We start from the raw sequence: 25,648 nt of genomic DNA, 5'->3' as shown, positions 1-25,648 counted from the left end.
AAAGGGTGTGAGACACTGCTTACATCAACAACAAAAATCTGTTCTCAAATCGAAGTTTGTACTGAACAGCACAGTGTTTAATAGGCACGGATCTCCCTTGCCTTCCTCCAGCCTTACAACTGATTTATCCAGCCAGTCATAGTGAGACGCACAGATTAACATGGACTCCGAACTACGGTCAACTTCACATTTTCTGCGCTAAAAAATCAGTGTCAAAGATGAAAGAAGCGATGAGAGACAGACTTATCGACGACTGACCCTCGGACCGGGGCCCAAACTGGAGATGCAATTTTCTCCCACCTCCAAGATTCGAACCAGTTGCCTCCGGATAGAGCGCCACCACACAAGCGTGCGTTTGCTCACTCCACTACGGAGGAGGGTCGATATGAATATCTTGGAGCCTTAGCAACTTTTTACATTTGATGCTGCGGAAGACTGCTTAAGATTATGTGGGTAGATCGGAAAACTAATGAAGATGAGCTGAATCGCATTGAGGGAAAAGGAAATCTATTGTAGGACTTGACTAAAAGAACAGGTCGGTTGATAGGACATATAGTGAGGTATCAAGGAATCTTCAGTTTCGTAATGGACGCAGATATATGTGGAAAAATTATAGAGTGAAACCAAAGCTTGATAACAGTAAGCAGATTCAAGTCGAAGTAGCTTGCAGTGGATATGCAGAGATACACAGCCTTGCACATAACAGATTAGTGTGAGGGCTACATCAAAACCAGTCTTCGGACTGAAGACCGCAACAACAACAACAACAGATGTGTTTGTCAGTATTCGTTCCCAGTCCTCGTACCACTGGAAAGTACTTGATTGAAAGATACTCAGCACCACTTCCATCTTCCAAACCTTCGATAACGTGCCCCATCTGTCCATCCCAAATGAAGGCTCCAAGCCTCTCCATTCCTGCCTAGGCGAATTCGTACTATCCCCCAATTATCATGCTGAAACTATCTGTTCTTCGCAGCACGAACATCTAAAAACTTTTCCCATGAAATAATACACAATACTGGAACGTTATCGTGTCTGGCCAGATTGTAGCCCTACGCCATCAGTCTCGAAAGACCCTCGCAAGCAGCTGTTGGGCGAGCAAGATAGAGAGCTACAGCGAGTCGTACCTTGGATGTGTGGGTGCGCAGGCTGGACTCGGTGGCGAAGCCCTTTCCGCAGATGTTGCAGTGGAAGGGTCGGTTCTTGGCCCGCTCCACCTGGGCGTCATGGTTGCGGAGGTGCTGCTGCAGGTTCGACAGCTGGATGAAGGCGCGCCCGCACTCTGGCAGGTGGCACTTGTACGGCCGCTCGCCTGCAACGTCAAAACACAGCGTACCAATCTCACACTAACACTTGCAATATTCATATGTTTTCATTGACACGAACAACTTTCACCTTGCACTCAAAGCAACTGTTCAAACTTACGACCGCCTAGTTACGGTTGCTCACTGATGCATCCTATCCCACACGATCTGATAGCATCTACTCAAAGTATACGTTACAATCTCAGACTGACCTGGTGATACAGGCTGTCTCAAACCTTCAGGTTCAAAATTGTGCAGATGGTGGACCAGCATAAAGTGACAAGGGAAGCATACACCCCAACAGGACACCGATTTTACTAATCTCTCGCATGAATACACTACATACTTAACGGTAACAAATGCTGCTTTGATACGATGCGCTTCTCAACCCATTCTAAGAAAGCGACGTTAAAAGTTTTACGAGCCTGTCGACTACCATACGAGGACACCAGCTGTCGAGCAGCGGCGTCAGCGTAACCGGTTATGGGGGGCAGCCAAGCAGTGTACTGCCATCCAGCCTGGTAACTTTTTTTCTGAACCTTCTACAGGACACATGTATCGCTACGGTTATGACCTGTTTACAAACAAATCGATCACTTCTAGTATCGAAATGAAGAGATCTGCAACACAGCAGGCAGGAAAATAAGCAATCACGGCCCATTTCATTCGTTTAATTTCTGGGAATTTTGCTGCCGAGCGAAGCTTCAAGTCTCTCGTTTTTACGTTGACTCGCGTGACACTATTGCCAGCCTCGATGTTCGAGAGCTAGCTACAGATTGTGATTGTCGCTACGTCTGTAACTTGGCGAACTTGTCTGAGTACACTTATTTGTCCTAAAATAGAACTGAACTCCCATTGCATATTTCGTATTGTCTCAAACACGACAGAATATCGAACTTCCTGGCAGATTAAAATATATAGAGAACATCAGCTGAGAAAGTTTCATTTTCCTCTTACACTACTTCGTTGCTAGGAATTATATTACACGTCATCTGTTAGATCATTGCAATACGATCTTTGTATGTGTCACATAGTAATTTCACAAAATAAAGGTTTCTTTGAACAGGTCTGCCGGACGTTTGTGTTTACAGGGCAGAGAAAAGAGTCGTAAGGCTTGAGACGCGACAGCCTGAGGCTGGGCTTCCTCCTCTCATTTTCTCATTTATTTCTTTAATTAATACTAATCTGAGGTCCGATCGTTTGTATTAAGACGAGTTTGATTTCATGGGGGTAATGAGTGATTGCGAGATTTATCTTTAATTGGTTCTTTAGTTTATTTTGTCTATTTAATTCGTTTCATTTTGAATACGCTCTGTGCACGATTTTGGCGATACAGGGTGCACGTTTTCAGGGAAGCTCTGTGTGGGGTCCGGCGTTAGTGGGTCGGGCAGGTATTTACAGCCGCAGCCTACCCGTGTCGCGAGGGCCGCCCCCGCAAGAAGCCGGGAGGAGGGCACAACGCAAGAGTTGGCCTGGGTCGCGTTCTGAAGAGATGAAGAGACGGGCGCCACCACGTCGAAGCCTGCCAGCGAACGACGGAGGTTTCCTCCAGAAATGCGGTTGTAGACAACACGAGGGACTCAACTGGGAAATATAGTGTCTTTTCAGAGAACTCTCTATGGCGAGAGGGATCATAAACATCACTCTATTGCTAAAAAAGACGAGTCTCTGGAATGTGACTGAAGCACTGTTTTGAACAGATGTTTCCTGTGTTTCGTGAAACTGAAAGGCACTGTAGGTTTCTTTTTCTGCTTATGGGAGCGGAAATCGTAACCGATGTGCAGAGCCTCGGAACAGATTTGGGAGCCCTTCGATATACGCGGGAACGTTTGTGATTGGCTTTTCCTTATAGATTAAGTGGTAGTTGATATAATATTGTACAATCCTTTCATCGGTATTGACTTCTGAGACGGAGCTCCTACTGGCTCTGGGAGTCGCGCAGCACGGAGATCAGGAGGAGAGAATCGAGCAAGTCTGGAGGGCTATTCGGTCACAGGCTGAGTTGGAGGATGTTGGTCTATTCAGCAGCAAGCAGTCATTGACTTGGCTTGCTCACCGAAGTCGGTACTTTTCGCGTCGATGGCTCGCAAAAGTGGAGGCTCAAATGGTTCAAATGGCTCTGAGCACTATGGGACTTAAGTTCGTTGGTCATCAGTCCCCTGGAACTTAGAACTGCTTAAACCTAACTAACCTAAGTACATCACACACATCCATGCCCGAGGCAGGATTCGAACCTGCGACCTTAGCGGTCGCGCGGTTCCAGACTGAAGCGCCTAGAACCGCTCGGCCACTCCGGCCGGCGGAAGTGGAGGGAAGTAGTTGACGATATACATCTTGTCAAATCGCGACTGATGTTGGCTCATCTTCAGCGACGGCAACGCTTGCTTTCCTACCGCAGTCGTCAGTTCAGCGTTACCCACAGAGTCAGTAATGAGGTTTAGGAGCAGTCGATTTATGATTTAGCTAACGTGGGTTTGTTAGATGGTGTACACGTGTATTTCCGAGACTCGCCGGAGCTTACTAGCGTAGAATCTTGGGCTTGGAGCTATGTTTCTTACTTCAGTTGTGATTTAATTTCGCGTGTGGTATGACAGAATTATTTTTCTCATTCCTTGCAAGTTTGGTCTTACCTCCTAGTATTTCAGCTGAATGTTAATATCATTATTTTTGCTGTTTATGATGTGTTCTTGTGTACTGTCTTTTTTTTTTTTACATAACTCGCATTTGCTTGAATTTTTCTAAACTCGAGGAGAGCCTTTCCAAAACATTAAAATTGAAATATCCAGGACAGTGAATTTAATTTCGTGGTTATATTTCGCGCCTTCCCTTTACTGTATACGGGAACTCCATCGCCATAACTCTGTTACTAGCGCCTAGATTTTCATTATGTTAATGTCTTAGTCGCTGTGACCGAGCAGTTCTAGGCGCTTCAGCCCGGAACCGCGCGCCTGTTACGGTCGCAGGTTCGAACCCTGTCTCAGGTATGGATGTGTGTGATGTCGTTAGGTTAGTTAGGTTTAAGTAGTTCTAAGTCTAGGGGACTGACGACCTCAGATGTTAAGTCCCATAGTGCTCAGAGCCATTTTAACCATTTGAGGTACTTTCTAGCGTTTCCGCTGCGCGCCACTTGTATGGTAACTGGGTTCATGGGAGCAGTCTATTGCACGAGAGTCCAGGCGTGACGGGCTCTTTAATCGAACTTTACTTCGAAGCTCAGACGGCGTCTCGCAGGTTAGACGACGACATGCACCCGTCTTGTTCCCTCGCCAACAGTTTTCCATACTTCGAAAGTTCGAGATCTGAAAATCAAATCTCTTTCGGAAAATCAATACAGCCAAGGCTCGCACAAAAGCTAAGAGGTATCTCTGCCACAACATCAGTCGCACTGCTCACCTGATACGGCCCTTCGTACAATTACCCCTTTCGTAGCAAGGAAATACTCTAACCACAGAACCCAGAAAGATAGCAACGGATGTTTCTGATCACAGCGACATGTTCATGTTTCCGTGTTCTGATTTCGAATGAACTCTGATATTACTCACCCACTGGGCTGCAACGACTTCGGAATTAGTTTGACTTTCTGCACGATGTACGTTGCACTAGTTAATCAGTGTGAGTGCTGTGGATCAGTGTACTGGTATTCCTTTAGCGGTGAGCTTAAATCAAAATTTTAGCTTTCTTGCGAGTCAATGGCTACGTTGTAACGGAATGTTTAGAACTAATTTAAGGGAGACTACAAGTAAACAGTCTTTTGATATCCAGGTTAGAAGGGACGGAGCACTACTTCCATCGAACAAGGACTGTGAAGGTCATGGGCCGGCGTCTTGTCACAAATCATCTGCGTACTGCTGTGGAGCACTTTAGAGAAGTCACTGGAAACCTAAATTCGAAAGGTTGGGCAGAGTTTCCGGGCACAGAAACAGAGAAAATCTCGTTTAAAAATGCGACCGAGTACCGCAGTACAGAAAAAAAGTCAGCTGGTTAAAGCTGCTTCGCAAAGGAAACTATCTGTAGCCTGCAGTAAATACTCATAACGTAAGAATTGCATTTCTTCATGAAGTTATTTTCCTGCGTAAAGGTGTTTTTAATTTGAAATAAACATTTTTCTCATTTTCGACAAGTTCATTTCGCTCTCTAAAGCATCATCAAGCGACCTTTCACAAGAATTGCATTATGTGCTTAAAGCACGTCCTTTTAATTTTCAGATGTTGACCACGCCATGTGATGTTGCGTGATAGTACCCAGCTAAGCGAAATTTGTTAATCACAAATAAAATGAAATAAACTGTTTAATAAACAGTTTATTTAATTCTCGGGCAAGAAAACGCGTCCGGCCATCCTGATTTAGGTTTTCCGTGATTTTCCTAAATCGCTCCAGGCAAATGCTGGGATGGTTCCTCTGAAAGGGCACGGCCGACTTCCTTCCCCGTCCTTCCCTACTCCGATGACACCGATGACCTCGCTGTTTGGTCTCTTCCCCCAAAACAACCCAACAACCCAACTCGGGCAAGAAAAGAGTTTATTCAAGAAATGTACTGCGGCTGTTGGCCAAAATATAAAAAGGGATACTGCATTTGGAAACTGAAATACTTGTAAATACCGGTGTCGAACTGTTTGTCGCTTTTACAATTTGTTTACAATGCTTAACTGAAAGAAATCGACTCCCTGAAAGTTTAGACATATGAATAGAAAAATATACGCTATAAATAATAAAGGTACAGAAGAATAACTTCATATCTAAATGCTGTACTACATGTCAGTAAACGTGTTATTTACACGCATACGCAGACCGCTATTAGACGATTTACGCTATACATACCAAAGACACAGTTCGATTGGTTACATCTGTAGAAATACACGACAAACATGGTAAAACCGCAGAGGCTGCTTTCTACGAGTCGCTGCAGACTGCAGCTGGCGCGGTGACAACAATCCCGTTGTCACGAATAGCTTACAGAACGCGTAACTCGCTTGCAGTTGAGGGCTGCGGCGGCGGCGGACAAGGTGAGGAGGCGCTAGCGTACAAAAAACGGGCCGTTGCGGTTCACATGTAAATTACTCATCTGCGCCGGAAGCGCTCTCGGCAACTCTTTCTTCGTGGCGCTCATGTGCGCCGAAGCAATTAAATTCGTGTAACTGTGCGTGGATTCCTGCAACGCCTCTCTCTAATTTCATCACCTAATTACGAGTAAAATAGAGTGAAATCGATACTCATTAGGGGTTCGTCAGGTGCCTTCACCGGTTTGGGAGAAAATGATACGTCCACTCGCAAGGGGATATAATTAATGGGGCTAAATATATGTTTTATCGATTGAAAACGCTCGTTCATTTTAACACCGATGCGCGCTAAATTGGGCTGTGTTTTAAGATATCACACCCTCTTTCCCGACCGATAACCTTTATTTTCAAACAATCACTTACGGCCAATTGCTTCTCCGAGACATTTCGCAAACTCCTTCGAAGAGGAGCAGCCACGCCGTTCCTATCCGGGCACAACGTCATATGTAAACAAACTTACTGCAAGGGAGATAGCTTACAGTTGCAGGTCTCGTGTAATTCCAGCTAACTAGACGGAAGGATGGCAGAGGAAACTGGACGTAGTGTCACTGGAGGAACCCTCACAGTGTTCCTATCTTGTAACAACCAGTACCACGTAAGATTTAAAACTGCTTCAGCTACGTAAATTATGTGCTGTACAAGCGACTGTACAGTGCACGATAGAGAGGGTGCGTGCCCCAGTCCTCCTGTTTACGAAAAGGAGATATCTCGTCGTGGGTAAGTATGTGAAGGAACCATCGCATTATACGCCTTATGGAGTTTAGCAAAAGCACGGAAAATCTAAATCTGGATCTGAATCAGCAGTCCAGTGCCGCCTGAAGAGCGTTGTCTCCACAGTTATTTCGTACAACGCAGTTACTAGTTTGGGCCCTAAAAAGTACTCAGAAACCACGCAGTTTCCAATATAAATTGCTATACCAGAGCTGCAAACTACTACATTGGACAGCAATGTTAGGTTGTAAGCACACGCTGCCCTGTAGAGTAGATAAAAAAAAAAAAAAAACAGAACATAATGTAGATTTAAGACCACGCCAATTGAGGGAAGAGGCTCAAAGTCTTGCTGACGTAATCGCCTCGGATGGCGAGTAGTAGTGGATAGGGCGTTGGCTGACCAGGAGCAAAAGGCTGAGCGACGTGCTGCCTCCTAGACAGCATCAGTGGTAGTAGCCTACAAATCTAAACTCTTTCCTCTCTTCCTATTTTTCTTCTTTGCATACATTTTTTTTAAATTTTAAGCATTTCTGTTTTGTAACTATTTATAAGTTTCCAAGTATTTGAAACTGCTACTTTCTTAAAACTCTAAGAGCCAAATTTAGCTTAATTTTAAGTACACGCACAATACAATATGCGAAAACACGACCAGTCTTAGTCACTAGGCGGCTGGTCAAATGTAGATGGCATCTAATAAAAATAAAAAATTACGAATTGTTTATAACAACATACGTATTTAAGAACATGCTCCAATTTTGCAAACGATACCAAACTGATCAGTCAGTAAGAAAAATATAAAGCTGTTAGTCGAGTAATCGTTGATTTATTCACCAACATAAAGCTCGTGAATTTCATTGGAGTAATCACTACTTTTCGGCATCACTCTTGACGAGACTTTAAGTCTAAAGTGCATAACAAAAAAAAAAAGAGAAACATTACCGAACTGAACGTAGGTCACTGACATAAGCACAGTTGTATATTTCATTCGATTGACTTTCGACTTTGTGTAGCACTAAAATGTCTCTAACATAAATCATAATTTATTTTTAATTCGAATAGGCGAAATGAGTAACGGGTTGGATCGGGATAACAAAAAGAAAGGGATGTGCTTCCATTTGGTAAAGATTTTTGCAAAAAAATCGTTATTTCGAAATAATAGTTTTACGCTTATTATTCATTACAGTATAGATAATCTTGTGTTTGATTCCATTCGCAGTTCCGGTGAAGGTGGAACTCCGCTCTGCTGCGGCATTAAGCATATTTTGTCAATGAATTTGCCAGGCCCATATCACAGACATAAACACGAGTTTACGTCAACTGTTACAGCAAACACAGGTCGCTCTGGAACGGCTGGACACCCCTGAAGGTTCCCAGCATACGAAGGAGATGAGCATTTTTTTCCCCTTTTCTGTTTAAGAAATTTGAGATAGGACGCGGAGTATTTGTAAAGAACGGGGGGCGAGGGGACAGATTGCTTCCCTACCCTTTTAGAGAATTTTATGAATTAACAGAGCGTTCATCATTTGTTTCCATCACGAATACGTCATCGGGAACAAATGGAAGATAGCAGCGGGGGAATAAAGAATGGGAGCCGTGCAGCGGAGGCGCATCCAGCACTCTGACCTCCTCTTCATTTCTACCTAAGTGTGTAGAAATACGGCTGCTTGCTTGCGCCAAGATCTTTTTCCTGCCATCTGCAGGAATATATTCGTGTTCAGGTATGAAGCGACAGTTTCCGTAGGAACTAGGCTTTGCAAGTGACTCTCGTTGGTGTATTAAGCTCGCATATCTAGTATCACTGTAAAATGATCTGCGGATCAATAAACAACTAATACCCAGTCCCTGGGATATTAAACACAGATAAAATATATTGAACGTAACATCCCATTATCGGTGCGAACCTCATCCATCGCCTACTGTTAGAGACGCCGAATATTTCAAAAGGCTTTCGGACTGATGATCCACACTCGGACGCCTTCAGAATCGTCTCTCTCGCCACTGGATGCGACATAATTGCACTCGGCCTTGCATCGAGCAACGTAACAGTATTCAGAGAAAATCTAATAATTATATCATAGCATTAGTAGTGATTTTATTAGCTAGAAGTCGCGGAACTTGCTAGCTTCCATCTGACAGACAGCAAAGCAGCAGGATACTAGATGATATGCATGGCTGATTACGCAGCCTCAAAGCAACCAGGCGACATGTAGAGAAACAAAAACAGTGGACAGTTATGAGTCTCGTCAACAGAGCGCTAACTGAGACGTTAAACCCAAATATATATTCTTCTTTAGTAGGGGGCTAGAATTGCTGCCTCTGGATCACGGGGTCCCGGGTTCGATTCCTCGCCGGGTTGGGGATTTTCTCTGCCTGGGGACTGGGTGTTTGTGTTGTTCTCATCATTTCGTCATCATTATCATTCGTGACAGTGGCTAGATTTGAACTGTGAAAAACTTTGGACTGTGTAAAAATTGGGACTTTGCACGGGCGCTGATCACCACGCAGTTGAGCGCCCGACAAACCAAACATCATCATACTTCAGTAGGTGAACCTGCGATAACAGTCGCCAACATAATAATGGTGTCGACCGCTAGAACAACTGAATTAAACAAGTCAACACACAAAATTGCTGGAAAACATTCGTCTGCTAAGCGCAGTGATGGAATTAATGGAAATGGCACAAAATTGATTGCTGAATTTAACGAGTGTCTGGAGAACATAATAACAACGAAAACGGCGCGTAGAAACAAAATATTCGTGATAGGACTACCATTGTCAAACATCTTGTAAATTATACAGACGCAACAAAGAATTTTTGTGGCGCGTGAGACAAGAAGTCTGATGTATTTGATATGGCGGACGAGTCTCTTCCATACTGCTGGCTGTGTTTGTATGGAAGAATGACACTGCCTTCTGTCACCGTGGAGGTTCGGAGCGGTGTATGAGAAAGTAGCAAGTACTGTGTATTAAACGGTTTCAGTTGTCAGTAGTGTTCCCTGACGCAAACTTTCTCCGCCATGAGGAGCGCATCTTTCGCGACGATAATACTCCAACTCATATGGTTCGATTTAATTTTAATGAATACTAGAAAGAAATAACACGGCCTATCTAGGCACCACGGGACGTTAGATGTGACGTGCATGTACGGACGAACAAATGATTACAACTTCAGAAAAATTCGATGAATTTTTCAAGAAAAAGTGAGTCAAAAATTGAGCAAGTCAACAACGCGTTGCTCCAGCACTAGCCCTTATGCGAGCAGTTATTCGGCTTGGTACTGATGAAAGAACTTAGTTCAAATGGCTCTGAGCACTATGGGACTCAACTGCTGTGGTCATAAGTCCCCTAGAACTTAGAACTACTTAAACCTAACTAACCTAAGGACATCACACACATCCATGCCCGAGGCAGGATTCGAACCTGCGACCGTAGCGGTCGTGCGGTTCCAGTCTGTAGCGCCTTTAACCGCTCGGCCACTCCGGCCGGGATGAAAGAACTGTTGGATATCCTCCTAAAGGGTATCGTGCCAAATTCTGTCCGGTGAACGCGTTAGATCGTTAAAATCCCGAGTTGGTCGGCGGTCCCTTCCCATGATGCTCCAAATTTTCTCAACTGGGGAGGCATCCGGAGACCTTGCTGACCACAGTATGGTTTGGCAAGCACGAAGGCAAGCAGTAGAAGCTCTCGCCATGTGCGGGCGGGTATTATCTTGCTGAAATGTAAGCCCAGGATGGTTTGTCGTGAAGGGAAACAAAACGGGGCGTACAATGTCGTCGACAAACCACTGTGCTGTAACGGGACTATGCATGACGATCAAAGGATTTCTACTATGAAATGAAATGACACCCCAGACCGTCACTCCTGGCTGTCGGGCCGTAAGCTGGGCGACAGTCAGGTTGATATTCCCCGGCTGTCCGGGTCGCCTCCATCAGAGTTCAGTTCGAAGAGGGACTCATCACCGAAGACAATTCTACTCCAGTCAGTGAGATGCCAGGCCGAACGTGCCCAGCACCACTGAAAACGGGCTTGTTGGTGTACAAAGGTCAATGGTAGTTGGTTCATGGGGCGCTATGTGGTTAGCCACCTTTCTGTGAGCCACATATTAATGGTCCTTGTGATCACTGAAGAACTCGTTTGATAATGAATCCGGGGGTCTGAGTTCCTCTCACGTTCTGTGGCCTCTCTAGGTAGACCGCGGTTCACCCGTTCCTGGCAGTATCGTCGCATAATGGCATCGCTTCTGTTCAAAGGTCGAACGATTCGCCGATTATTCCAACCGGCTTCCTTGAGTCCCACTACACGGCCTGTCTCAAATACTCACATATGCTTATATTCACGCACCTGTCTGCGAGGAGTTGTTACTGTCCAACTGAGTACACGGAATGAAATTCGCGAAGACTTTATGCCCTGGTCTCAACATGTCCCCTATTTACTATCTTTATCAGCTGCGCGGTGAAATTGCTTGCAGCGTTACACATCCATCCAGCGGCCGCCAAAGTTTACAATATTGCATTTTCCAGGATACCTGTATGAATATCAGATTTGCATAACTCCTTCGAGGTGCGTCTTCTTTTTGTTTTTCTTTTCTTATAGTGTATTTCTTCTTCTTTGGTTGGTGAACTTGTGATAACAGTCGCCGATTTCTTGGTGTTCAAATGGCTCTGAGCACTATGGGACTCAACTGCTGAGGTCATTAGTCCCCTAGAACTTAGAACTAGTTAAACCTAACTAACCTAAGGACATCACAAACATCCATGCCCGAGGCAGGATTCGAACCTGCGACCGTAGCGGTCTTGCGGTTCCAGACTGCAGCGCCTTTAACCGCACGGCCACTTCGGCCGGCTACTTTCTTGGTGTAATGCTGCGAAACTGTCCAAAGTGTCTACAAAGAATGGTGTACCACTCGCAACCATTTAACACTGCAAAATAACAGCGGAAGTAAAAGGATCCTAACTAATAGCCATGGGAGACAAGCGTGACTCCTTGTCAATGATAATCGGTTTTAAATCCAATAGGAATACTGCTGTAAGTGAATGAAAGGCTATTTCAACGCGTTTCCGAGCGAACACTAGGAACGGAACATCATGCACTGAACATCCAGAGCCGGGTACCACACAAAAGACGATTACTCACAGCAGCACATAACGCTGCACGTCTTAAATGGATCAAACAAGACAAAAACTGGGCAGTAACTGACTGGAGGCGTGCAGTGTGGTCCGCCGAGTCGCCACTTTGTCTCGACTCAAAAGATGCGAGGCGTCCAGTGCACTGAAAGCCCAGTGAGGCGTTTAACCCGCAGTATGTGAAGGGTGTAGTTCACACCATAGGTGGTTTTCTAATATTTTTAGGATTTTTGTATCATTACCTGAACACACTCATTCAGGTTACCGTGAACATGAATAAGGATGTTTATTCAACGTCAGGTGTTTCTTCTGCATCATCATGATGACTCTGTTGTGGACATATCCGCTTTCCAAGGCGAGAACAGCCTGGTTCACAGGTCTGCAAGTAAACCATAGTTTGAAGAACATACAGGTACCCTACTGCACCTCGACAGGCCCGCTGAAAAGTCCGATCTTAATCTCATTCAACTTGTGTGAGACTATGAACGTAACAGGCAGATGCCTAGCACTCGAAGAAAAATGAAAAAGAATAAGACTATATGGAACAGCAAGTTAAACGTAGAAACTGACTTTCCTGAAATTTGGTATCTCTATAGGCTCTAGTAATGAATGAGTGCATTGAGGTGGATATGGCATGCCTGAAGAAACTTGTGGAGCCTCTTCCTCGCGAGATGTCTCCTACGGCGTGCTTATTACCATGTGACGCGCAGCACTAATCTTGCAGTCGGGTACTAAACAGTGCTTCTGAAGTATTATGGAGTCATTGTGGTCTACAGTGGTATTATGAAGGGTCTGTAGCTCTCCTCTGCAAGTCTACATCTACATACAAACCTGCATACATATTCGCAAGTCACCATTCGGTGCAAGGCGGAGGGAACCTTGCACCATAGCTAGTCATTCCCTTTCCTGTTCCAATCGCAAACGGAGCTAGGGCTAAATGACTGGGTATTTGCTTCCATAGAAGTCCTAATTTCTTTTATCTCGTCGTGGTGGTGCTTACGTGAAATGTACCTTGGCGATAGTAAAATCGTTCTGTAGTCAGTCGCAAGAGCTGGTTCTCTAAATTTTCTCAAAAGTGTTTCGCGAAATAAACGTCTTCTTCTGTCCATGGATTCCCATTTCAGTTCACGGTGCATTTCGTAGTACTCGCGTGTAGGTCGAACCAACCAAATCTACCAGCATGTCTCTGAACTGTTTCGATGTCTTCATTTAGTCCGACATGGTAGGGATGCCGAACACTCGAGAAGTACCCAAAAACAGGTAGCATTAGTGTTCTGTGCGCAATCTCCTTTACAGATGAGGTACACTTTCCTAGAATTCTCCCAATAAACCAAAGTTGACCATCCGACGTCCCTACAGGTAACCTCACGCGCTAGTTCCATTTTACGTCTGTTTACAACGTGACTGCTACATATTTAACCGACGAACGCAGCACTGATACTATACTCGCACATTACAGAATTGCTTTTCTGACTCAACTGTACTTTTTTCAAATTTAGAGCACGCTGTCATTCATCACACCAAGCAGAAATGCTAATAGAGTCAACTTTAACGTCATACAGTCCCCAACAATGACACTTCCCCGTACAAGCGACTGGCTGTATGTATTTTATATGTCTCAGAATCACCACAGGGCTCTGTCCGTCTGACTTCTGATATGAATTTGGATGTTTGGGACAGCAGTTTTTGGGATCTGAATGTGTGATGTGAGGGATTGTCCTCTGGTTTCCTGTCAAGCTACACCGAGCTAGCAACTAGGTTCAAATGGCTCTGAGCACTATGGGACTTAACATCTAAGGTCATCCCGGGTTCGATTCCCGGCGGGGTCAGGGATTTTCTCTGCCTCGTGATGGCTGGGTGTTGTGTGCTGTCCTTAGGTTAGTTAGGTTTAAGTAGTTCTAAGTTCTAGGGGACTGATGACCATCGATGTTAAGTCCCATAGTGCTCAGAGCCATTTTGAACCATCTAAGGTCATCAGTCCCTAAGAACTTAGAACTACTTAAACCTAACTAACCTAAGGACTTCACACACATCCATGCCCGAGGCAGGATTCGAACCTGCGACCGTAGCAACTAGGAAGGATTGATTGATGGATAAATAATGACTTGGAAAGCTGACGGCCGGGGACGTTTCGATAGAGAGCCTACTGCTCAGGCCTTGTTCGTAGTTCGACTTTCGTCGTTTCCCGTACATTACAGCGTCATCAGCAACAGTCTCAGATTGTTGCTTACTGTAACCCTCAGATCGTTTATGCACGAGGGCGAGATGAAAAGCAATGTCTCCTAATTTTTTATGTGAAAACGCTTAAAGCTTTAAAATATACAAACGTTATTAACATTCTACATCTTTATTCTTCACGTCTATATGTTTGCAACCCGCTGCCGCTAGAGGGCTCCGAACTATAGCGTGTAACACGGTGGTGTGTAACGTAACTATGTCGGTACATGAGAAACAGCGTCCTGCAGTCGAGTTTCGAATTCGAAGGGTTCTTCCATACATGGAGCGCTCGCTCGTTGAACATGACAATGCCAGACCACACACGACCGCTGTGCCGTCTGCAATAGTCTGACGCCTTGGATTCACTGTCATCGATTATCCCCCGTACGATTTTCATCTTTTTCCAAAACGTAAAGAACACCTTCGAGGACTTCACTTTGGCAGTGAAGCGGTACAAACAGAGGCGATGTTGTGGCTTCGTCAACAATGTCAGACAGTGACGATATCAACAAACTGGTCTCTCGTTGGGAGAAATGCGTTCGTTTCCAGGGTAGCTACGTCCAGAAACAAACATATAGACACGAAGAATAAAGATTTTGAATGTTAACTTTGTCTCCGACGAACGCCCGTTGTCCAGAACTACGGACTGGATTCTATTACTTAGAAAGTCTTCGAGCCACTGACGTACCTGAGAACGTATTCCGTATACTGGGACCTTCGATGGCGTTCTGCACCGTTGCACTGCGTCAAATGCATTGCGGAATACGGTGGTCAATGGACGAGAGGCGGCGAGAGATCCCATTGAGCAGTCGCAGTAGTTGGAGTGGGCAAGATGTGTCAGAAAGGACAACGAACCTTGGCCAGCAGCAGCGTGTGTAACGGAGCGCCGGGCGCCGGCCTGTGCGGCCGCGCATTGTTCGGACCCGAGCCATCTGGAAGGCGCGCGGCGGCTGCGCCACAAAAAACCCGCGTTCCCACACTGGCCTGCCAGCGCCGGCCGGGCCCCCGCCCCCGCTGCCTTATTTAAATTATTACGTTATTTACGTACTCTTTAAAATATATACCGTCTTATGACAGGGGCCACCCCCACATTCCTGTGCTGCCGGCCGCTCTCTACCCCGCTACCCCGCCACGGCGATCATCATCAGCAGACGCGTCCCTATCTCTCATTCCTACTTCCTGTTGCTACTGCCTCAGCGCTCGACACACTCGACCCCTAATCGTACGTAGCACGCGGGCTTCCACTTTCCGTCTGGGGACTCGGATTTGGATTTGCCGTGCTTTCCCTACGTCACTTAAGACGAATTCTCGGATGGTCCCTTCACACAGGTCACTGTAATTATATCCTTAGTCCTCGAAAGATCCGAGACAGTGCCGCCTGTTATATAATTGGGACTTAATCTCTAACTTTTATTCCGTAATTCGAGTAAACAACGCGTATTTGGTGTAGAACCAATCTTGGTGCTGATGAATTATTTACGTTACTTATATTTTCTGGAAACGAAAAAGAACAGGGCAAGAAGCCCTGCAAGCATTAGGGAATAGGTTACTTTTCCTTCCAAAGTGCGGTCGTTAGGAACTCAAATGTTGGCGAAGACATACAAGATTTCTAGATTCTTAAGTATGTTTTAGGCAACTTGAAAACCATGTATAGAAGTGAATTCTACATCTACATCTGCATCCAGACTCCGCAAGCTACCTGACGGTGTGTGGCGGAGGGTACCTTGAGTACCTCTAGCGGTCCTCCCTTCTATTCCAGTCTCGTATTGTTCGTGGAAAGAAAGATTGTCGGTATGCCTCTGTGTGGGCTCTAATCTCTCTGATGCAATACTATAGAAATGGAAGGGGAAGTAACTGAGGATGAGGTGGGAGATACGATACTCCGAGAAGAATTTTAACATAGGACTGTAAGATCTAAGTAGAAGAAAGGCTCCTAGAGCAGATGACATACCCTCAGAATTATTGAGATCTTTTAGACAGGAAGCCGTGACAAGACTATTCTGCCTAGCGTGCACGATATAAGGGACGGACGAAATACCTTTCGGCTTCGAGAAGAATATAATAATCCCAGTTCCAAAGAAGACAGGTGCTGAGAGGTATGAATAGTATCGAACTATCAGTTTAATAAGCCATATATGCTTGTGGAAACAATGGTTCTTCCTTGAACAAACACAAATTCTTCTTGTTTAACTACCAAACATGTTTCGGTGAAGTTTCACCACCGCCTGTGGGTTAATTTATTTTGTTAGCATCCCACTTTGATGTTCATGTGGGTGTCTGACATTTGCGGTACAGTCGATATTTCGTTGCAATGTGTTATCTTTTCCGATTTTTCATGCCTCTACGTCGTATGTAAACTTTTCGTTCTAACACGCACTGTCACTGTTTATCAGATATACTCTTACCATACGCCGCAACGAATGTACCACACTATTTATTATTATAATTATTATTATTACTATTGTTCTTTCTTTCCTAAAAAACATGATTCATCGTAGCGATATTAGTGTTTTAGTGGATGCTTCGAAGTTAGAAGAAAAACAGTAAATGGAGTGACCAGAAACCCAGTAAGGGCAGAGCTCTAGTCAGGCGTTCTCGAATGATACGTAACAGGTTCGTAAAATTATGTACTTAGATTTCCTGTAAATACTTGTAGAGAGGATCCTGCTGGAGCAGCTAAGGTCTGTGACCCGTTGGGTGTGTGCCTCCCTTGTAAGTGACGAGCTGTCCCAGAATATGGTATTGATGAATGAAAATACGCAGAATATTTTAAGATGTTGATTTGTTTCTTTTCAAGAGTAGGAACTATACGAGGAGCAAAAATTGGTGAACATAGTTGTTTTAGCAGCTCAGTAATGTATTTCCTCCAGTTCAGGAGGTACATCAAACAGTTTGTAACATTCTGCTCTATTTACTGACAGCTGTTTATATGCTACATTAACTATTGGTGTTATTAATACTTTATTTAGTTGTTTGTGTTGTGGTCTTCAGTCCCAAGACTGCTTCGATGCAGCTTCCACGCTAATTAACCCTCTGCAAGAATCTTCATTTCCGCGTAACTACTGCAATCGACATTCATTTGAAGCTCCTCACTGTAGTCACGCCTGTAGTCAAGTCTACCTACATAATTTTTGCCCCTGTTCTTCTCGCCGTCTAGCCTGTAGTCAAGTCTACCTATATAATTTTTGCCCCTGTTCTTCTCGCCGTCTAGCCTGTAGTCAAGTCTACCTATATAATTTTTGCCCCTGTTCTTCTCGCCGTCTAGCCTGTAGTCAAGTCTACCTATATAATTTTTGCCCCTGTTCTTCTCGCCGTCAAGCCTGTAGTCAAGTCTACCTATATAATTTTTGCCCCTGTTCTTCTCGCCGTCAGGCGTGTAGTCAAGTCTACCTATATAATTTTTTCCCCTGTTCTTCTCGCCGTCAAGCCTGTAGTCAAGTCTACCTATATAATTTTTGCCCCTGTTCTTCTCGCCGTCTAGCCTGTAGTCAAGTCTACCTATATAATTTTTGCCCCTGTTCTTCTCGCCGTCAAGCCTGTAGTCAAGTCTACCTATATAATTTTTGCCCCTGTTCTTCTCGCCGTCAGGCGTGTAGTCAAGTCTACCTATATAATTTTTTCCCCTGTTCTTCTCGCCGTCAAGCCTGTAGTCAAGTCTACCTATATAATTTTTGCCCCTGTTCTTCTCGCCGTCTAGCCTGTAGTCAAGTCTACCTATATAATTTTTGCCCCTGTTCTTCTCGCCGTCAAGCCTGTAGTCAAGTCTACTTATATAATTTTTGCCCCTATTCTTCTCGCCGTAAAGCCTGTAGTCAAGTCTACCTACATAATTTTTGCCCCTGTTCTTCCTGCCGTTGCCAAATTGAGAATTCCTTGATGATTCAGGATATGTCCTATCAACCGAACCTCTCTTTTAGTCAGGTTGCGCCATAATTTTTTTCCCCCGGATCCGATTCAGCAATTCATGCGCTATCAGATCTACCAGTCTAACTTCGCATTCTGCAGAATATTTCTAGCACAGGCTTCGATAAACCGTTTTCTTTTCAAAACTAAGGGAAAGTCCGTTTTCAGAGATCCACTCAGTAACTGTTCGAAAACATCGTTGAAAAGTCTAGTGTTGCTTCCTCTCTTCTCGGTTCAGATAGCCGAAGCGCAGTACTTTGGCCTTCGCTACAACAGACGGTGTTTCCTGCAGGCTGCCGGGTTCGACGCCCGGCACCCTCCCGACGCAGCTCATTTCCATACGAGCACAATATTTTTTCCTCCTTAATGGCGCATCATTTACATACTGGCTGGCCGGCCCGGAGGGTCCGGGAGGAAAGGGTTGCGAGAGCGGGGAGGGAGCCGCGGTGCGATAAAAAGTAAATCAAACGTGGCACCGCAGGGCCCGTGCGGACGCGCGTACAACACAGGACTCCTTATAGCTAGCGCTGCAGCAGCCAGCAGTTGGACACGAGGCTTCGTTTTCCCGTACTGCTCGACAGCATCCGCTACATACATCCTTACGATCGGTTCAGTGAGTGATGCTTACGAAGCTTCCCCCTCAGCTTTGACATTACGAATAAGTGGTAATACGGTGGCAGGAAGACGGAGCATCGAGCATTAATTCCCGGGCCTCCCCTGTCCCTTCCAGTTTTCCATGTTAGTATGTACTTATTCGTGTGATCGGTTCACATTATTTCACATGGAGCTATACTCTACGATAACTCTCCTTTTCGAAATGAATTCCTCAGTACACAAAAGCGTGTTGTGCAAATAATGTATGGCGCTGGATGACGATCATCTTATCACCTAAAAGAAATCTTTTAAAGCGTCAGATATTTTAACTGCAGATTTACTGTATGTACGAGATTTCTTCTAAATGACCCATCATAGTTAATTAGGATCTATAATGTCCATAATTACGACGCTAGATGAAACAAATCGGTGTTTTTGGTTTTCTCTAAAGCTGACTTCGGCTCAAAAAGTAGGAAATTAGACTGTGACGATGCTTTCAGTTCACCTGTCCAATGAATTAAAAGTTATGAAGGATTACGAAGATAGTTTAAACCCAAACTGTCAATGTTTCCTCGCGGTAAGTTCTTTCACTCCACAAATTAATTTTTGTTTAGTCAGTTATAGCACATAATTCAGTAAACAGACAGCATGTATCCATGTTTGAACATTAATTATGTTAATATCTTGTAAATCATGCCAGCCGGAGTGGCCGAGCTGTTCTAGGCGCTACAGTCTGGAACCGCGCGACCGCTACGGTCGCAGGTTCCAATCCTGCCTCGGGCTTGGATGTGTGTGATGTCCTTAGGTTAGTTAGGTTTAAGTAGTTCTAAGTTCTAGGGGACTGATGACCTTAAAAATTAAGTCCCATAGTGCTCAGAGCCATTTGAACCATTTTTTTGTAAATCATGACAATAAGCTTGTCATAAACTGAGTAGTTACTGCAGACGTCTTGTATGTAACCATCCAAACAAGTCCTCTTACACCTCCAAAGAGGAATGCTGAACAACGATAAACCACGTCCTCGAGAAACTGCAGGTAGGGGAACGCTACACTCCAGTCTGGAGACGGGAAGCAGGTAGGGCCACGAGAAACTCCTGTTATCCAGCGGTCAAGCTTCATTATCAAATTAACCAGACTCCGACTCATGATGCTCTAAAAAGAAACTATAATCGGCGAAACTTGTTGCGGTAAGTAAAAGAAAAAGCAAAACAACACACACACACACACACACACACACAAAACCCAATAATACGATTTAATTTTTAGCGTCATGATATAAGCATTTTGAATTAATTAGATCGTTATCAAACCGGCTGCTCCAGTCTGACTGAATAGCTGACTGAGTCGCCAGAAATCACGGGAAGACAAAGGATACAATGTTAACAGCGTGTCGCTCCTTCGCTGCTGAAGCCTGTACGGTTCTTTTCCCTCCATACTGGCCGGCCGGAGTGGCCGAGCGGTTCTAGGCGCTACAGTCTGGAACCGCGCGACTGCTACAGTCGCAGGTTCCAATCCTGCCTCGGGCATAGATGTGTGTGATGTCCTTAGGTTAGTTAGGTTTAAGTAGTTCTAAGTTCTGGGGGACTGATGACCTCAGCAGTTAAGTCCCATTGTGCTCAGAGCCATTTGAACCTCCATACGGTTCTGGTAGTAAAGGCATCCTGACGGACCATATACAAAACGGCGGCGATCTGAGTAACAGTGAATAGTCGATCGCGGGCGCCCCGTAAGGCGCTGTGGAGCTATGGTTACTACGTATCTGGCTTTTTAAGATCACGTCCGGTCAGATGTTACAGGTCCAGCCTGTACCGCTTTTGTTATGCTTTCTAGCGATAAAATAAAGAACGCACAACCGTGGCCCATTTGAAGCTAATGACGTAAGCGCGAGAAATAAGTGTAAGGAGGAAAAAGGAGATATATTATAAGGACATGTAGATATACGAACCAATGCTATTCTTTCGCCTATTTCTTATGTTTTTCTTCGAAGGTCGAGCGAGCCTAATACACACTGTAACAACCACGCCAGGAGCGGAGCGAGCGAGGTAAAGAAGAATGAGCCGATCTGCCCATGCCAACGCGCCCCTTTGTCCGCCTCCATATTTGTGCGATCAAAGCGGTAGATTGTTAAGCGAAGTAAATGGTGCAAATGGCTCTGAGCACTATCGGACTTAACTGCTGGGGTCATCAGTCCCCTAGAACTTAGAACTACTTAAACCTAACTAACCTAAGGACGTCACACACATCCATGCCCGAGGCAGGATTCGAACCTGCGACTGTAGCGGTCACGCGGTTCCAGACTGCAGCGCCTAGAACCGCTCGGCCACCCTGGCCGGCGTTAAGCGAAGTAGCCCAGGTTCGGTTCCTGGGCGCGTCGGAGATTTTCTCCGCTCGGGGACTGGGTGTTGTTGTGTCCTTACTTTCGTGTCGTCTTAGTTGACATTACTATTGAATTGGCTGAATGGTCACGGCCCGAGAGCAAATAACTTTAAAAAAAGAAAAAAAAACTGGTTCCGTCACGCTCGCGGGACGCTCCTCCTACTCGTGTGGAGACACGCAAGTGTGAGCGAGAGTTCGTCTGCATTGCGCCTCCGCCAGAAGAACTGATAATTGTTTAATGAATAACTTCTATTTTAACATAAGAATATCTCAGGAAGAAGACTGAGCAGTTAAGAAGACTGTGCATTTAGTTGTTATCATAATTGCCAGATTTTAGGCCTGTTTACTGATTTTTTTTTTTTTACTTTAAGCACATTAAATGTATATCTCGTAAAAAATTGACTAAATGGATTATTAATAATCGACTGAAAACACCCACCTGACTATCTCTGTGTAAAACAGGTTGTCCAGCTTTTAGGGCAAAATGTCAGGCTAAATATAATGCCGAGACCGCCTTTTCTATTTTTGAACCGGCAACCCTACACGGAGGGGGCGTGATGTCCATTCGTTTAACACTTGCGGTCATTTGGTGTGCGTTTTAGGATAGTGGAAATACTGCCACTGCGTTATTCAAGATTCACCCTGGACACCTACACACCGTTGACCTCGGAAACCTGAATTCTTGTGGTTTTCATTACCCATGCGTATTGCACTTTTAATCGTACCTCGTTCAGAGTCGGGTGGATCGCGAAGTGCTGGCAAATCCAATACACGCCTACCTGTAACAGGCTGGTTAATTTCAACACTTGCGCCATACGCCGCGTCTAGCAGCAGTATACGTGGCACAACTTCAATTGGGACAACACTTCCCGTGACATTTGGCCTCTCAGTTTATAATTATTGTAATCTCTTCTAAGCCGTCAGAGTCTTTGACTCATACGAACTACGGAGGAGCCGTTTGCTCGACTCTGGCGCATAGCAGTTGGCAAATTCATATGGGAAGTAAAGAGAAGACCCGTACTGGGAAAAAGAGTCTTACTGGCTGGTGCTGTGGTGCAGTGATGTAAGCTGACGGTGACAAGGACGGGGGAAGAGGGCTAGGTGGACAGGTAAGCCAGCTGACGCCGGCCCACAGCCCAGAGGGAGAAGAGCCGCTCCATTACGGAGTCAGCTGCGCCCCACAAATTGAGCTCGCCTCGCTCCGTACGGGAAAAATAACGACACCGGATATAATCTGGAGAGCCGGCCCGCGGCTTTTTAAAACCGAATCGATACTGCCGGGCCGGGATCTCGCTCCGTCATTACGCTAATAAGGTGACGCAGCTGCAGGACCACCGCACCGTCGCTTCCGGTCGCGGGGGTCAAACCGAGGATCGAACGCGATTCTGTCCCTTCGTGCACTGCGGCCGCAGGAGGAAAACAGCTTACATTTCCATAACGCTCACAGACAAATGCATCCTGCCTTAACGCCAGTGGGATCAAGGGGGTAATCGGTCAGCAATAGACTTCCTGACAAAAAAAAAGTGAAGTACCCAAAAGAGAAACAGGAAACGGTTGGTAACGGTGTTATAAAGCCGTTGTATCCTATGTTGTAACTAGTCATCCACACCCTGGATGCTGACACTCGGACGGAGTTGACGTCCGACTTGGTCCCACACATATTGGAAATTGGAAATTTGAGATAAGTTCTATGGGACCAAACTGCTGAGGTCATCGGTCCCTAGGCTTACTGACTACTTAACTGAACTTAAACTAACTTAAGCTAAGGACAACACACACACACCAATGCCCATGGGAGGACTCGGATCTCAGACGGGGTGAACCGCACGAACTGTGGCAATGCGCCGTAGACCGCACGGCTACCCCGAGCGGCTCTCACACATATTCTACCGAGAACAGATCAGGGGACCCTCCTGCTCACAGGAGTACCTCAACATCACGCAGAAAGGTCATAGAGACACGCGCAATGTGTGGACGAGCATTGTCCTGCTGGAAAGTGACATCGCGGTACTGCCGCATGAGAGATAACACATAAGGACGACGGATGTCCGTGACGTATCGATGGGCCGCCAGAGTTCCCTCAATCACTACCAGCCGTGATCAGAAGTCGCACCCGATGGCTCCCCACACCATGACGCCAGTAGTATAACATCTACCCCACTACAACATTGCGAGAATGGGACCACTCGCCAGGTCGCCGCCATACTCGAGGCCGACGGAACCGAGATTCACCGCCACTCATTTGCAGTTCATGCTTCCCGGTCACGGCACGACTACAGACCTGGCCGCCGTATTGCTGTGTTATGCATGGGACGGTAATTCCCTGATCCAGCTGCTGTTAGTCTCCGACCTATGAAGCGCGAGGACAGCGAACGTTGCAGTGAGTCAGTCACTTGTTCTCGGATGGCAGGTGCAGATGTGAAGGAGCTACGATGTGTTTGCAGCACAATACGGCAGTTCTCCGTCGTGGTGGTCAGGCACGGCCGCGCGGAACATCGACGATGGGTATGTCTGCCCCCACGTTCCCATGCAGTCCAACAACGGGTCACTGCCACGACCGAAGACCCAACAAATCTCGCCATTGCAAGATACGACCGGCCGGCCTAATGAAGACCCACAATGAGGTCCCTTTCAGACTGTGACAGGTACTGATAACGCCGTCTCAACGACTACGCGTCTAATCGTGTCCATCACAGCGATTACTCATCGCCTGACGTTGTTCACGCCCCTTATATGACCTACCAGGCATGGTGATAACACTAATGCACTCTGGTGGCTGCTCTGCCTGTCACAGAGAATTGCAACTCTAATCATCTGCATAACTGGCGTTGGTCTGTACGTTTACAAAGTTACGTTGACGTCCCACCATGTCTTCTTAGAATGTCCCTTTGTTTGTGAGGCTGTGTAAAAATGTTACTTACAAACAGTTACCGCGGGTACCTAGTCTGAGAGCAATTGGATAGGATGTGATGAGTTTGCTATCAAACCTGACTCTTGCTATGACAAAATCGCGAAGAGAATTGTGTGATGTGTATGTGTGTGATTTCCTAAGGGACCAAACTGCTGAGGTTACACAGTACTTTAAACTAACTTAAACTAACTTAGGCTAAGAACAACACACACACCCATGCCCGAGGGAGAGAACTCGAACCTCCGGCGGGAGGGGCCGCGCAATCCGTGACATGGCGACTCAAACCGCGCGGCCACTCCACGCGGCGAAGAGAATTGAAAACTGATATTATGCATGAGGGAAATGAGAATAACTACGAAACGAAATTAAAAAACCTTTACAAGTGGGCCCCGGGATGCCAACAGGTCTTCTTGTCATCCTTGGCCTATAGTGTCATTACATATGGTATTGGATCAGCGCAACGCTCTTCAAGTCTTTGCCAGGTTTCCGAGCCTTTTAGCCGCTACTTCTTTAGCTCCTCTACTAGCCTTTCGAAGCTAAGTGCACCCTTACCGTCTCCTCACACCAAGGAAAAATCTTTGATAGTATTGGGAATCGAACCCGGGTACTCAGTGAAGCAGTCAGACACGTTGAGCGCTCAGTTACTTTTTCTATTTCACATTAGTTACTTATTCAGAGCCTTCGTTTACTTTTAAATTTATGGTACATCCACAAAAATGCGATGTTTGTATTTTCAATGACAAAATTCCTCAAAATAAAGAAAATTTAACATACATACAGCACCACACACATAACTACATGACACGGATGTGAAATTGTGATCCATGACACTTTTTTAATTCGTTATTTACATATCAACCGAATCTCTGGCCAAAAAGATAACGGTGCACTATTGGAGGAGATGTTATGAAAAGTTATGTGAGATGTGTGGGGGGAAGGAACTGGTAATTAGGATGTAAGTATTAGGGGATGATACGATTTCAGTTCGGCAGGAAGAAGATGGGTTGCAGCTTTCATTTTAGATGGAACAGGTGGAGCAGGTTCAATCGGTAGATCTCGGGGTCTGGGAGAAGGGGGCGGTTCTAAGCTACTCCCAAGCAAATCGTTTCCTGGGCCAGAAGAACTGATAAACACATGCTATGAGTACACCGCTACTTCTGCCAGTCGCATCTTCAAAATCGGACAGCTGAGTTACGGGGGATTTCGCATCACATACTACATGCGACAGTCAACACCTGCTGCTCCGAGTCGATCTTGCATAAAATATCCCTTTTCAAGTATAAATCCACATGCGACACATCCAGCCTCATTCTAGCTTCGGATGGTGTCAAAAATGTTACCGCCCTGAGCTTCGTATGTTACTGTAATAATCAGTCAAAACCAAAACAAATGGAAGAATTTCATTTCATCCACTGATCTTTCTTCATTCGACTTGTGAGTGTGGATTTCCAC

The 25,648-nt window shown here is 45.5% G+C and overlaps 1 protein-coding gene across 1 annotated transcript in view; it reads right to left on the bottom strand.

Annotated features, from left to right (window-relative positions):
- The window catches only part of LOC126469711 (uncharacterized), a 555,905-nt gene that overhangs the window by 89,285 nt on the left and 440,972 nt on the right, over positions 1-25,648 (bottom strand). The window contains exon 8 of the mRNA XM_050096897.1: positions 1,128-1,312. Within this exon, the coding sequence (XP_049952854.1) occupies positions 1,128-1,312 (185 nt within the window). The remainder of the gene's footprint in view (positions 1-1,127; positions 1,313-25,648) is intronic.

The sequence above is a fragment of the Schistocerca serialis genome, chromosome 3 (genome assembly GCF_023864345.2).
Source record: "Schistocerca serialis cubense isolate TAMUIC-IGC-003099 chromosome 3, iqSchSeri2.2, whole genome shotgun sequence".
Lineage (NCBI taxonomy): Eukaryota > Metazoa > Arthropoda > Insecta > Orthoptera > Acrididae > Schistocerca > Schistocerca serialis.
Note: the sequence above shows the minus strand (reverse complement) of the source record. Positions and strands in the feature narration are given on the sequence as shown.